General features: G+C 46.9%; 1 protein-coding gene across 2 annotated transcripts in view; it reads right to left on the bottom strand.

Moving 5' to 3' along the window:
* LOC128874273 (irregular chiasm C-roughest protein-like) overlaps window positions 1-12,514 on the bottom strand; it is a 226,297-nt gene that overhangs the window by 15,869 nt on the left and 197,914 nt on the right. The window contains exons 7-12 of one of the 2 annotated variants that reach the window (XM_054118865.1): window positions 6,369-6,569; window positions 5,227-5,354; window positions 3,363-3,514; window positions 2,016-2,326; window positions 1,213-1,453; window positions 327-470 (exon numbers count right to left, since the gene is read on the bottom strand). In XM_054118865.1, coding sequence (XP_053974840.1) covers window positions 327-470; window positions 1,213-1,453; window positions 2,016-2,326; window positions 3,363-3,514; window positions 5,227-5,354; window positions 6,369-6,569 — 1,177 coding nt within the window. Of the gene's footprint in view, window positions 1-326; window positions 483-1,212; window positions 1,454-2,015; window positions 2,327-3,362; window positions 3,515-5,226; window positions 5,355-6,368; window positions 6,570-12,514 lie in introns of both variants that reach the window. The other variant, XM_054118866.1, reaches the window with a different exon arrangement.

Here is a 12,514-nt window from a genome sequence, read left to right as displayed (position 1 = left end):
TGTGTGTGTGTGTGTGTGTGTGTGTGTGTGTGTGTGTGTGTGTGTGTGTGTGTGTGTGTGTGTCTCGTTGACTCCACCCTGCCTGTCGAGGATTAAGTTGAATGCATCGGACTCGTTTGCATTCAATAACCAATCCTACGTCCGTGGAACGTTTTTCCGCGTCGTTAGCGATGGATGCCAAACGATAACGGGCGTTTCTCCTCCACGGGCGAGGAACGTAACACGAAGAAATTACGAAACGACGAGTCACGAGGGCAAAAACAATATGGAATGCGCGGTCGCTACTAATGGCGATATAATTCATTCGAACATGATATTCCACTCACGCATATCAGTCTCCTGGGTCTGGGCAGTCCTCGGCCGCGGTTGTTTGATGCGGTCACGGCACTGCAGAATGAGTATAATGATCACTCCGATCAGGATCACACAGACGACCAATCCGCCGATGATGAGAATCAGCTGCCAATCGACTGGAATCAACGCTAAGCGTCACGGCTGGTTAAAATCTCGGGTATTTAGCTCAACGTGTGAGGCGTCGTTTTTCTTTTTCAAAACAATTAAAACGACCGCGTGGAAAATAAAATTCGCACGGCCACGTGTGCCGTGGACTGCTTAACGAGGCCTGCTAAATTTTACAAAGTGTACGCAAAATGCGCGTGGACCGCGCGTGTCGGTTAATTGAATTCCAGGAAATATACGATGTAACCCGCGCATCGGTTGGCGAAACATTATCAAACTGTGGCCCGAATCGTTAACGATACCGAGTAAGAATCCGAATGATGTATCGTACGCGAAATAATCGTTCATCCACGACCCGCGGCAGCGAAATGTAAATCGACCCGAGAATCAAAATGAGTTTATCATTTCTGGATCGCGGATCGAACGCGTCGGATGCCGCGTTTTTTGAGACAGTGTTGGAAACAGTTCTCGTTTCCTCGTCGAAAAGATATGAAGAACGGATATCGGGGAACGCGAGCGAATCGAATTCCACGAGCGGTGCGATTTTTCGTAAACCGCGATTCGGCGGTACGCCATTGCCGAAGAATTCCTTCGTTCCGCGCGAGAGCGTTTCGAGTTCTTTTCGTGGCTCGGAAACGCTGCCAATTTCGAGGCGCGGAATCGCTGGCGGAGAGGAAATATACACACCGGGGGAAAGGGAGCAAGAGATGGGAGAGAAGGGCGGTCATAATGGATATGAAGATATGAACTTACTGTGTGCCGTCAGCTTGATTATGACGGAATCCGTGCCGAAGCTATTCGTGACCGTGCAGTTGTAATCCCCAAAGTACGCGGATATAGGATCGAGCAGCGTGACAGTGCTGACGACCCTCTCGCCGGTGTATTCCTCTTGCACGTCGAAAGGCGTATTGTTCGACGAGAAATTGAGCTCGCGACCGGCGAAGCTCCATACCACCGAGTCCGCTTTTGGCACAGATATCGCGGTACACTTCACCTGCGAAATCGAGAAGGAACAGTCGAATGAAAAAGGTCTGCCGTTTCGTCGTTTGCTTCCTACGCCCGAACCGCCGATAACCGCGAAGCGCCTGCTTTTAACCGTCTGTCAGCGGAGCTGGATCAGTTTTTGATCCGCAAGCACGATTCCACGCGAGAATTATAAATCAACTCGGTCATTCGATACCAGGATTTTTTTCTAACCCGCGAGTGTCCACAAAAACAGCCTAGATCCCATCGAAAAATATCCATCGCCTGTGGCAAAACCATTCGTTGTTCGAGCCATGGATTTCGGAGACGTCTCGCGACCGTGCCCGCGTATTTTCCATAAATGTCCCATAGCGAATTTCGCGGGGGGAGTTATGGGAACGTAAATCGAGCCCGTGGCAGCGTTGTCGGGTTTTACGGGACACCGAAAATCGGACCAAAAACGAATGCCGGCGTTCAACGGACTTTCGGAAGCCCGTGGCTCCGATACCAGCGTAAAATTCGCGTGTGGCGCGGTTCAATGGCTTAAAACAATGGGATTCGGTGAGGAGAGGAGAAGGATCGACAAAGAGTACCTTGACGACCCCCTCGTCGGGCACGTATTGAACCCTCTGCGACACGATGCTCGGCGGCGCCCGGATGTAGATGTTGGCGTAGCCCGTCAGCTCGGGGAAGCCGGGCACGCGAGCTTTGCAGAAGTACCGTCCGGCAGTCTCGTGATTCACCACCACGCTTATGTTCGCCGTAGTGGCGACCTGTCGCTCCGAGTCCTCGTGGTACCACCTTATCTCTGGGCTAGGGTTCCCGTCGACGTCGCACTGCAAGATCTCCGTCGCCCCGTACTGCGTCTGCACGGAGACTGGTGGATGGCGAAACTGCGGCCCGTCTGCGGAATTCAATTTTAACCTCCCATCAATACCCGCGACATTCGTCGATGAGAGAAAAAGGTATCGTGCCCTGATCGAGAATAGCTAACATTTCAAACACTCGATTCGCATGAAATAAATTCTAGAGATCATAGAGACTATGACTACGATTATCGAGATGCTAGATTTCCTTTTTGGCATGTTTGATTATAATTGCTCCGTTATTATCAAGCCCGCAGAAAATGAATTTCGACCCGTAGATTGTTTAAAATCTGATCACGTTTTGGGAAATCTATCCTACTGCGGTAAGTCCGAAATGAGTCTAGCCAGCCCCAATTTTCTAGGACGTTACGCGGACTCACGTTCGCCACTTCTGCTCGTAAAGGCGACCATAAATCGACCGTAAAGCATAGAGGACGCTCCGAATATACGCCGGCAAACGCCGGTTCCCTTAAGAGGTCCAATTTATCCTTTTCCTCCGGTTTTCACAAACGTGATCCCAAATTTCGCTGATGCCTTGCGCGGGACCCGCGATCCTGGGAGCCCGCTAAGTAGCGCGTCGAAATGATATCGGAGTGAGCCGCTGGTCGGGCTAGCAGGATATAGAAAGAATGGACGACTCAGCGTATAATAACGCGCAGATTCGGTCCGTGGTTTTATAAAACTGCTTTCCCACTTCGTGGAAATTCGTGATACGTAATTTCGGTCTACGATCCGCTGCACGATATCGCCCCCGAGAATTATTCCTGTTCTCCCCGGTCGAATTCAAGGAGTTCAGCTCGAAGGTGAAAGAAATCGATTTCCTCTTTGGATCCCCGTAAAGTTTGAAGTCTTAAAAACGTGATCGCAGAGTATTACGGGGAAATTCGGAAAATTGACAAAGTTATAGGACTTTCGACCGAACCCTGCATGTATGCGGGAACTCCGAAGTAGGCAAAACTTTGGAGCAGCATAATATCATTGACGTCAAATGCTCCAAGTATATCGAGTAAATACTCCTTTATAGCATGCGCTAAACTTCTTAATTTCAATTTTTAATATCATTTGGATACTCACACGTTATGACTAGGGTCTCTGTGTCCTCGCTCCTGCCAACGTCGTTGTGGACCTCGCACTTTACGATCGAGTCGTGAAGATCGCGGGTCGCGTTGTGGATAATCATCTCCTTGGTGTAGTCTCCGATGACTTTCTTCTCGTTGATAAACCACCTGGAAAGAGAGAATGGGTTAGCCCGAGCCAGCCTAAAGCACGTTTCACTAGCTAGTCTCTACTTCTCGCAAACATTCTTTTCCTCCGAGAGGGCCTGTCCATTACGTTCGAAAAACATTTTCTCGTTTCGTTGATTCAGGAAAGAGACGATAACGCGGAAACGACAACCTCTCCTGAATTAGTTCCGCGAGATCGCGTCCTTCATTGAACGGTCTTCCTCGTGATTGTGGTTTATGCCCGTTCCCGGAACGCGAACCGTCGACGCGGAGTCGCGAGATTTATCTCGCTCGACGGTACAATCGATGAAAAGAGCGGCGAGGATCGTTTGGGATGGCAATAAAGGAGAGAGGCGCCTCTTTTCAACGCTCGAATCGCGCTCACATACGTTATCGGGATGGGAAAAGAGGGAAACTGAATGGAACGAGCACGAAAGTTGGCGAGCTCGTGTATCTTGGAAAGCATCCCGACACCCTTTCCTCGCACCCACACCGCCGCTCGTAATTATTTACTACAACTTTACGTCCTCCCGTGAATGCCAGGAGAGTTTTTAGAAAACGTTTCGAGCAACGGGGAAACGGAATAATTACTATCCCTGAGCGAATAGGATTTATCAACCCTTAGCTATCTCATCTGGATCGACTAATTTTTAATTAGCTATTATTATATTATAACGTAACGCTTGATTAAAACCTGTTCGTCGTGGACCTCGCGGACCATTTCGAATGTCGGAGAACGTGAAAGCGTAGATTCGTTGGCACGGTGGTCCGCTTTTGGTTTCGTTTCGCGATCTCCCTTTTACCGTTCTCGCGAGGGCAAACTGTATGCACTGTGTGTGATGGTGTTTCCATGCACAGAGTAACTCGCAAAGCTATCGTAACGGGCGACAAGACAACGCGTAATGCAACGCATGACCGGCTAACATTGTCCTAAACTTTCCATTGTTCTCCCTTTGTAACGAATATCAATTATTCGTTTGTTCCGCGGCGCAACCGATTGCCAGCTAATTCTCCTTTTGTTCCGTGTGTGCCGGTGCACCAACGGCGCGGCGTTGTTCGACAAAACAACGCTTCCGCGCTTTGTAAAAACCAACGAAATAAGCACCGTTTCGATCATGGATATCCGCGAACGAGCGATTCTCACGTGCTCCATGGATACACCAGGGTATTTCACCGCGTGAAACGTGTAGGACGAGATACAAGGGACAGTAATACTTTTCTTCCGTTAATAATAACTCCTACTATCTTCGTCCAATTCAGCTGAAATTTTCTTTAGTTACCTTTCATATTTCGACGGAAATTACAGGCTACTTAATTTAGGCACTACGCGATAATTAATCTTCGCAAATAAATGATGTCATAAGTTTGAGGAGCACGCGAGTATTTCAGCAAACTTACGGGCGGAATTACGAGATTAATATCGTACACCCTACGATGTATAATTAACCGGTAATTTATGTCCGTCGTGAAAAAGAGTTACGATCACGCGCTGTTCCATACACAGAGGGTCGAGTTGATCAAACATTTTTGGAAGTGATCTTCGCTAGGTAAATTTCCCTGTCCTGCAACCATGAACCACAGCGCAGACATCGACGCCCGCTGCACGAGACGTCGTTTCCAATTCGAGGGGGGTCCTCGTAGCGGGTATCGATTGTCAGCGTCCTCGTCACTGGGGCAACCAGAGCTAGGTACTCGTGTTCCTCGCTATCACTCACCTGTACTCCACGTCGGGCGGATTGGCCTTGACGAGACATTTGAACCGGAGCTCGCTTCCCTCGACGATGGGGTCGTCTTTGCGCTGGCCCGAGCGGATCGTCAGAGACACATTCGGCGCGTAGCGAACCTGAAAACCGAGATACGAGCCCTCGATAAGGCGGGTTGCACACAGGATGCTCGAAACGTCACGCGAGCCGATGCTCAAACTTTCATGACCATCGCCTCGACGCGACGCGATCGATCGCGACCGGCCTGACTCGCGTGACTCCTAGGACGCTGCCTTACTTTATTTTCCGACGGACGTAATTTCTCAACAATTAATATCGCGCGGCGACGAGACGGTGAACGATGTCTCGGCCACAGATGGCCAGAATTTTGTTCGAATAATAGCCGACGAATAACAACGACTTTCTTTTTTTTTTTATTCTCTTGTACTTCTACCAATTAAAATGACCAATCAATGCATAGCGAATGATGCTTCGGTATTTTTGTATGCACACAAGCATGGTCTCTTTATCAAACTAGGTTACACCGACGCGAAGATTTTAATTAAAATTAAATTATTCCGTTTATTTAATTCACAGAGAGTGAGAGAGAGAGAGAGCGAAATTCTTTTGAAAGACCTCACCAACCAATTTTGACAGGTTGCGTTTAACACGTGCCCGTTTGCTATAATTAATCAAGAAGTTTCTAATAAAATGGAAACTCATTGTTCTGTGAAAATGGGATGTCTAAAGCGAGTAGAATATCTGTAGAATGAATAAAGCTCGTTCATCTTTTATCCGGGACTCGAAATTTTCATCTGTGCGATCTACCGGTTGAACCGGCGTCGGTGAAGTTTCAGTTCGCTTCATTGTCTCAGGGACGAAAGCAAAGTCGAGGCAGCAGAGGGACGAAAGTAGCCCCGGTCTAGGCTGGCGATTACACGGACCAGTTTTCGGGACATGGCGTTAATTATTCTTCAACCTCGTTACCGCGTTTCTGGCCGGGTTCGCGTGGCCCGTGTGTTAATCTCGTTCCGCGTTCGAAAAAAAAAAAAAAAAAAAATGGGTTGGCGAGAAAAATGCGCAAAAGCCCGGAATCCCTTTTTAGCCACGATGGCCCAGTTCTCTGGTCCTCTGTTCCCTCTCGTTCGACTCACCTCGACGCGCAGCTTGGCGTTCTGCGGCGTGCGGTCGGCCGCGTTCTGACTTTGGCACGTGAATGTCGTGTTGTCGTGGTCCTTCCGCGGCATCACCTTCAGGACGGATTTCACGGTGTACAGGGGACCGCCGTCGAATAATTCCTTCGTCGTCTCTATTCCCTTGTGCAGCACATTTCCCAGCCCGTCGATCCACGTGATCTGCAATCAAATAAAAATCATCGATGCAGACTTGCTCCAAGATATTAAAAGTAAACGGACGGTTCTTCAAAGCCCATGTACTCAATGTCCAATCGATTTTCCAAAAATTATAAAGTGAAAGAATTCTCGTTTCATCAGTTTTCGCGTTCATTCGTGGTTAACGAACGAGTTCCTGTCTACGTAAATATTAATTTAAGGAAGAAGATTGCATCCTATTCTTCGCGATAGACGATGACACGTTAATTCAATCTTTGTTACGAGCAATTAAGTAACGTGTTATGTTGCATCGGAAAAGTCATCAGTCGTTAATTAGACTGCTGTTGATATAAACTCAACGATTTTCAAATATTCTTACACCAGCAAATCATCCTTTGCCGAACTTTATTGCATAAATCGGTCACGATGGATGCTCGTGATCGGGTTTTGAAACGGCTTCGCAAAGTTTCGGGTCCTGGCCAGTCGAGCTTCCAGCAATTGCGAGCCTCGGTCGCGGGGATCTCGAACTTTCAAATTTTCTCGGGAATTAATTCGACCCCCAACCCCTTTCGAGTCCCTGATTGAAAATCTACCCTCGTTACGAGTTTGGATCGAGCCGAGATAGAGTGTCGCCTTTTCTCGTCCAGCTGGTCCCCGAAACACTGACTCAAGAGCGAGCGTGCATCCTGTTGTTCAAACGATTCCGCGCCTTTTATTGCAAATCTCGCGGCGCGCTATCAATTCCGGTATTTCGAAAAATTTCGTCGATTGCCAATTGACGGATAACAAGGCGAATTCGGAGAACACGAATCGCAAAGATAACTGACCGACGTTGTTTTCAGAGGAACCTCTAAAAAATTGAACGTTCGGAACTCTCGTACGCACTCGGGAATCGAGTACTTGTTCGGCTATCCACATAATGAAAGTGTGCTCGTTGGAGAACAGACGCTCGAAAAAATCTCACTATTGCCTACTCGACGGGAATCGATACACACTTTTCCGGGACACTTCACTGGTTCTGAAACTGTTTATATGTCATCAGATTGTTTAACAGTCATTTTTCTATTATATTTTTTCCGTTCTTCTTAATATCGTTACTTTTCTACATCAACGACTGTCGGCGAGCCAACTGCCCATAAAAATATATCGACAGTTTATAATACCATAAACCTGATTCGACATATTTTTCATTGGAAAAACCAAGTGATTGGAAGATCTCGTGATCTCGCGAACGTTTCGCGAAGAGGCGTTACGCGAGTAAAAAAGTTTAGGAAACGGTAGCCTAGGTGGTTGGAACGCGCACACGTTGCACAGGGGGTGCGTGTACGAGTATGCGTGTGCACGCGAATGAGAGATAGAGAGATTGGCTGCTTCGACGTAGCTGCACCGACGGGAATCGATCGTATCGTCTATAATTAGCCATGCTGCATCAGTGCTTCTGCACTCTCATATCACTGCATAGTCCCGACGATGCTCGAGTACTATTTACGATGCTCGCAGCGTTAAGGCGCGTTGTAATTTTAATAAACGCGCCGCAATTACGTCCAAGAGGGCTGCGACGACGTCAAGAGAATGGGGGCAGGGAAAGAAAGGGACGATCTTCAGGAGTAGATGGACGGTCTTTGGAATTTCTTTTCCCTGCTCGATGAATATTCGATGAGCGGGCGGGTTCGCCTCCCCCTTGGCACGGAACTTCTCTTGCATCTTGACTCGGGGAAAATATACGTACTCCCTTCGCGCGTTTGCTCTACGACTTCGTTTCAGGTTCGTCGGCGACTGCTGGGGTGGCAATCCCGCTGATGGATCTTCAACTTCGTCTGGACAATGCGAGAAATAATACGAGGTGCTCATTGGGAATAATGCACTAACGTTGCAACACAGCGAACCCAAATGCTCCTGAGAAAATGGGCTTTCGTTGAGTGGAACGGGCATCGACTTCCCTCATCTTTCAACCGAGTCATAGGCAGACAGTTGCGTTTCGGTAGCGTTAAGTAATGAAACGTAATTGCGAGGTCGGTAGACGGAGAAATCGTTCGAATTTTCCTTATGTTCGTTGCGAGCTGAAGTCAAGGAGGGTGCTCGTAGACGAACAAACTTGGACAATTTGTTCAGCTACTAGTTAAATAATTATTCGTATCCTCTTGTTCTCGAAGTGGTTGTTTCTGGAAGGTTTTGTATTTTGCAATCAGGAGGAAATCTATCGCAACAAAAAGTTGTACATGCCGATTCGAAGCGGACGAGCTCTTTCGAACTAAGATTGGACTCGAAAAAGGCTGGAATACATAACTGCACTTTTTGCGTCCGCTGAATACTCGTCAGCGGCGGTAGTATGACTTTAAAATGAGTTGTTCTTGTTAGTCTTTACTATATCGAGTTGTATTGGCGTGGCAAATGGGGGAAGAAGCTAGCAAACCGGTTGGGAAAGCGTAGTCGTTGCTATAAAAACGAAGAGAGCGATCCTGCATAAGAGATCATGCTGTACAGAGTAACACTGAAAAATAACTTGCTTTATTAACGCAATATCGCAATTCTGATGTCTCGACCTCGACGAATACAGAACTAAATCTGGGTCTCGAGAGACCCGCCATCCGAGAGTCGATCGGTGATTACGAACTCGAAGCTCGTCGATCTGATCGATCTTCTCCACCCTAAATAAACGCACCGTGTACGTTCGAGCAACGTTCACCGATTCTTCCATCGAGCGGGTTTTTACGACCTAAATATCACTAGGAACGTCAGTCGCGATCGTTCCATACGCGTCACGCAGAATCCCCTTTTGTGAAACGATGTCTCCGTAACCTTGGCTCGGCCCGTTTATTTCCAGCCGAGTCTTCCCCTAACGTTCTTGTATTTTTATAATTCCACGTAACCGTAAGGTAATCTCGTTTAATATTTCCGCGTCGGTTCGTTAACGGGTATTTTATAGTCCTTTATGGATTTAATTAAGAACCGGGAAAGAGGAACGACGCTGAACACAGGTAGATAGAGAGACTCGGTAAGATCAGCGCCGTTTTTCACGCGTTTCTGTGAACATGTTTCTCGTCTGTATTTGAGTAATTTTTAATACGCACACCACGCTTGCACCGAAAATAAAAACTACATCAAACGGTGGCTTTCATTGCGGGATTCAATTTCTTCACGCATCCAGTTTTTGTAAGAGAGCTACAGCTCGTTCCAGCTAGTAAAAACATTCCGTGTATGTAATAATTAGTAATACAGAGATACCTCGGTATCTCTTTACACTTAAATTTCCCTTCCAAAACGGCGTACCAGAACGAATGCCCATAACACAGAACGAAAACGTGAACTTTAAACTTTCGGAAAATGTTATTAATAAAGAATCTTCTCGGTCCAACAAGGTGGAAAGCCCCTAAATCAGATCCAGCCTGCGGCCTGGTAGTATTAGCTACTAAGCTCAACTGTCGCACATCGTAGGCCTTATCGACGTTAATTGGGAAACCAAAGCCGAGGGGGATACGATCCCGGTGGTAATTCAGGGTCCTAGCCGTGCCTTCTCCTCTATCTTCGTTCGCCTTTCATTTCGGTAGCTGGTAATTAAAGACGTCCGACAAGTAAAAGGAGCATTTGCCAGGACGATTTTGCCCATTCCCGAGCTCCGCTCCGTTCTCGAGTCGTCGATGTTTGCTAGAGCATACCACCCACGGGAAATTATTAGCCACGAGTTCGGATCGCAAGTGTGCGCACGCCGCTGCTACATAATTCGCGATACGATTCGCAGATATGTTTCGGCGTTCGTGAATTATTCGCGGTGGCCACGAACGTAGCACCAGCTGCCTATTAATAAATACAATCGGCTAGATTCGCTCGAGCCGAGGATATCTCAGCGTTAAATCGCGGCTAGAATCGAACGATGAATGAAAGAGGAACGACGTTTTCCCTCTTAGCCGACATTCTTCCGTTTAATTGCGCTCAGACGGATAATTCGATCGAACAAATTCGCCTCGCGTCGTTTCCCTAACGAGCAGGCTTTCTACTTATTTCAGCAGTGACTGGTATCGAATTTCGAATCGTTGCGTACTTCAATTCCAGACGCTTCGAATTATATTTAAAAAATAATAATAAATTTTTGGCGATAGCATTTCCTTTTAATTATTCTTGATAAAAATTCTAATCACCGAATCTGAATTCCACCCGGCAAGTTCTCCAGTTTCCTAGCGTTCACAGCTACGCGTAATCAGATTTACAATCTCGCTGAATTCATACGGAATTGCGGGCAGACGCGTCAGCGCGCCATCAACGCATTGTTTTTTCATCGCGTAGATGCGGAAACCCGTTTCGCGTTACCTCATTAAGTACTCGTAAATATAAGAGAAGTCGGGGAATGTCGTGGTCCGCTCGCGTAACTTGCGAACGAATCCCATCAGGTTTCATTAGATGCGAATCAAGTCGGATACGACAAAAGGGAGAAGAGCTGGTCCGGCAAAAACGACTGTTCGCCTACCCCTAATGAAATTAATTATCCGCCGTGGCCGTGCGTTATCGAGCGACACGCGTTATACCGTTATAATTACCATCCTGGTTTCACCGGGACAGACGGCGGTGTCGCGTGGAACAGTTCCCAGCCGCGAAACGAGACCAACCTGTGCGGCCTGCACTTGACATTAGAGCTGTTCGATTCTACGTTACGGTTTAATCGCCAACAATCGATGTGTTGTCGAGAAAACTAATCAGGCTAGTGCATTTTCACGATTGGAATAAGGAAACGTTCTGGAAGCTTCTCGATGATATTTTTAATTATTTTCTTAGAATGCATAATCCACGAAGATGTATCGTTTAGCTTGCTCTTGTTATCAGAAAAAGCATTTTACTGTAGTATCCGCGCCTCCCATACCCAAGCATAAGGAGTCAAATAAGAACACGAAACGTAGGGTACGAGGATCGTGGCTTCGAATCCCCGTGCTTTATTTTTCGTTTAGACTCCTACATATGGGGGCTCGTCCGGGATGGGGGGTTACAGCGGCAGAGGACCGGCCAGTGACGATGAGTCACGATGGACAACAATGCCACGCGAAGGACGGTGGAGTGGGCAACAATGAGGCGTCGAGAGAGAACAACGTTCCAGAAAGAGAGAGGGGAGTACACTCGCGAAAGAGGGTGCGGCGCGCACTGCTGTTAAGACACAAAACCCGAGAGAGAAAGAGAGAGGGGAGTATACTCGCGAAAGAGGGTGCGGCGCGCACTGTTGTTGAGACGCGAAACCCGAGAAAACGGCCTCGATTATCGACGTATATATATATATATAATTTGTTTTCAGCCATTTCGACATAATCAGACCTGCACCACCTATCAAAAATCGCCATAGACTTTCCAGACAACCCAATATGTTACATTACTGAATTGTGCACGCTTCATTTTGCGACATCGAGCTGTCCGTCGAAAGTCGTTATCGGTATATCGGTTACCAGTATTATTTTCTACGGGATTCGTGAAAAGAATTAACAGATTTCACGCTTCCGTATTCCAGTATCTCATATCTATCAGTTTGTCCCTGTCTCTATCCATGCTTCATCGTATGCCACAAACGTTACATTTCCCCGTTAGGCACACCCTCCCCTTGTTTCAAAAATAAAATGATTTTCAATCATAAAAATCTCGCAAATGTATAAGACCCATCTGGTAATCACTTCGAAGTGTTTTATGAAAGACAAACGTTGTTGTTACGAAAATTTATTAGGTTGTCCCAAAAGTTTCTTTCGCTTGATTAACAAGTAATACATGCGCAATATTTTATCTTTTATTAGGCTGTCCAGAAAGTTCGTGCCAATTTTTAAGAGAACTTCAAAGGCACGTTTTCATTGTAATATACATTTATTGAATTACATAGGTACCATTTCGTTCCACAACCTTTCCACCTTTTAAGAGATGTACATATATATCTATACTATATCTATATATTCTCTTTCTCTCTCTCTCTCTCTCTCTCTCTCTCTCTCTCTCTCTCTCTCTCT

The sequence above is a fragment of the Hylaeus volcanicus genome, chromosome 3 (genome assembly GCF_026283585.1).
Source record: "Hylaeus volcanicus isolate JK05 chromosome 3, UHH_iyHylVolc1.0_haploid, whole genome shotgun sequence".
In the NCBI taxonomy this organism is placed as follows: Eukaryota; Metazoa; Arthropoda; class Insecta; order Hymenoptera; family Colletidae; genus Hylaeus; species Hylaeus volcanicus.
This window is presented reverse-complemented; position numbering and strand designations above follow the sequence as displayed.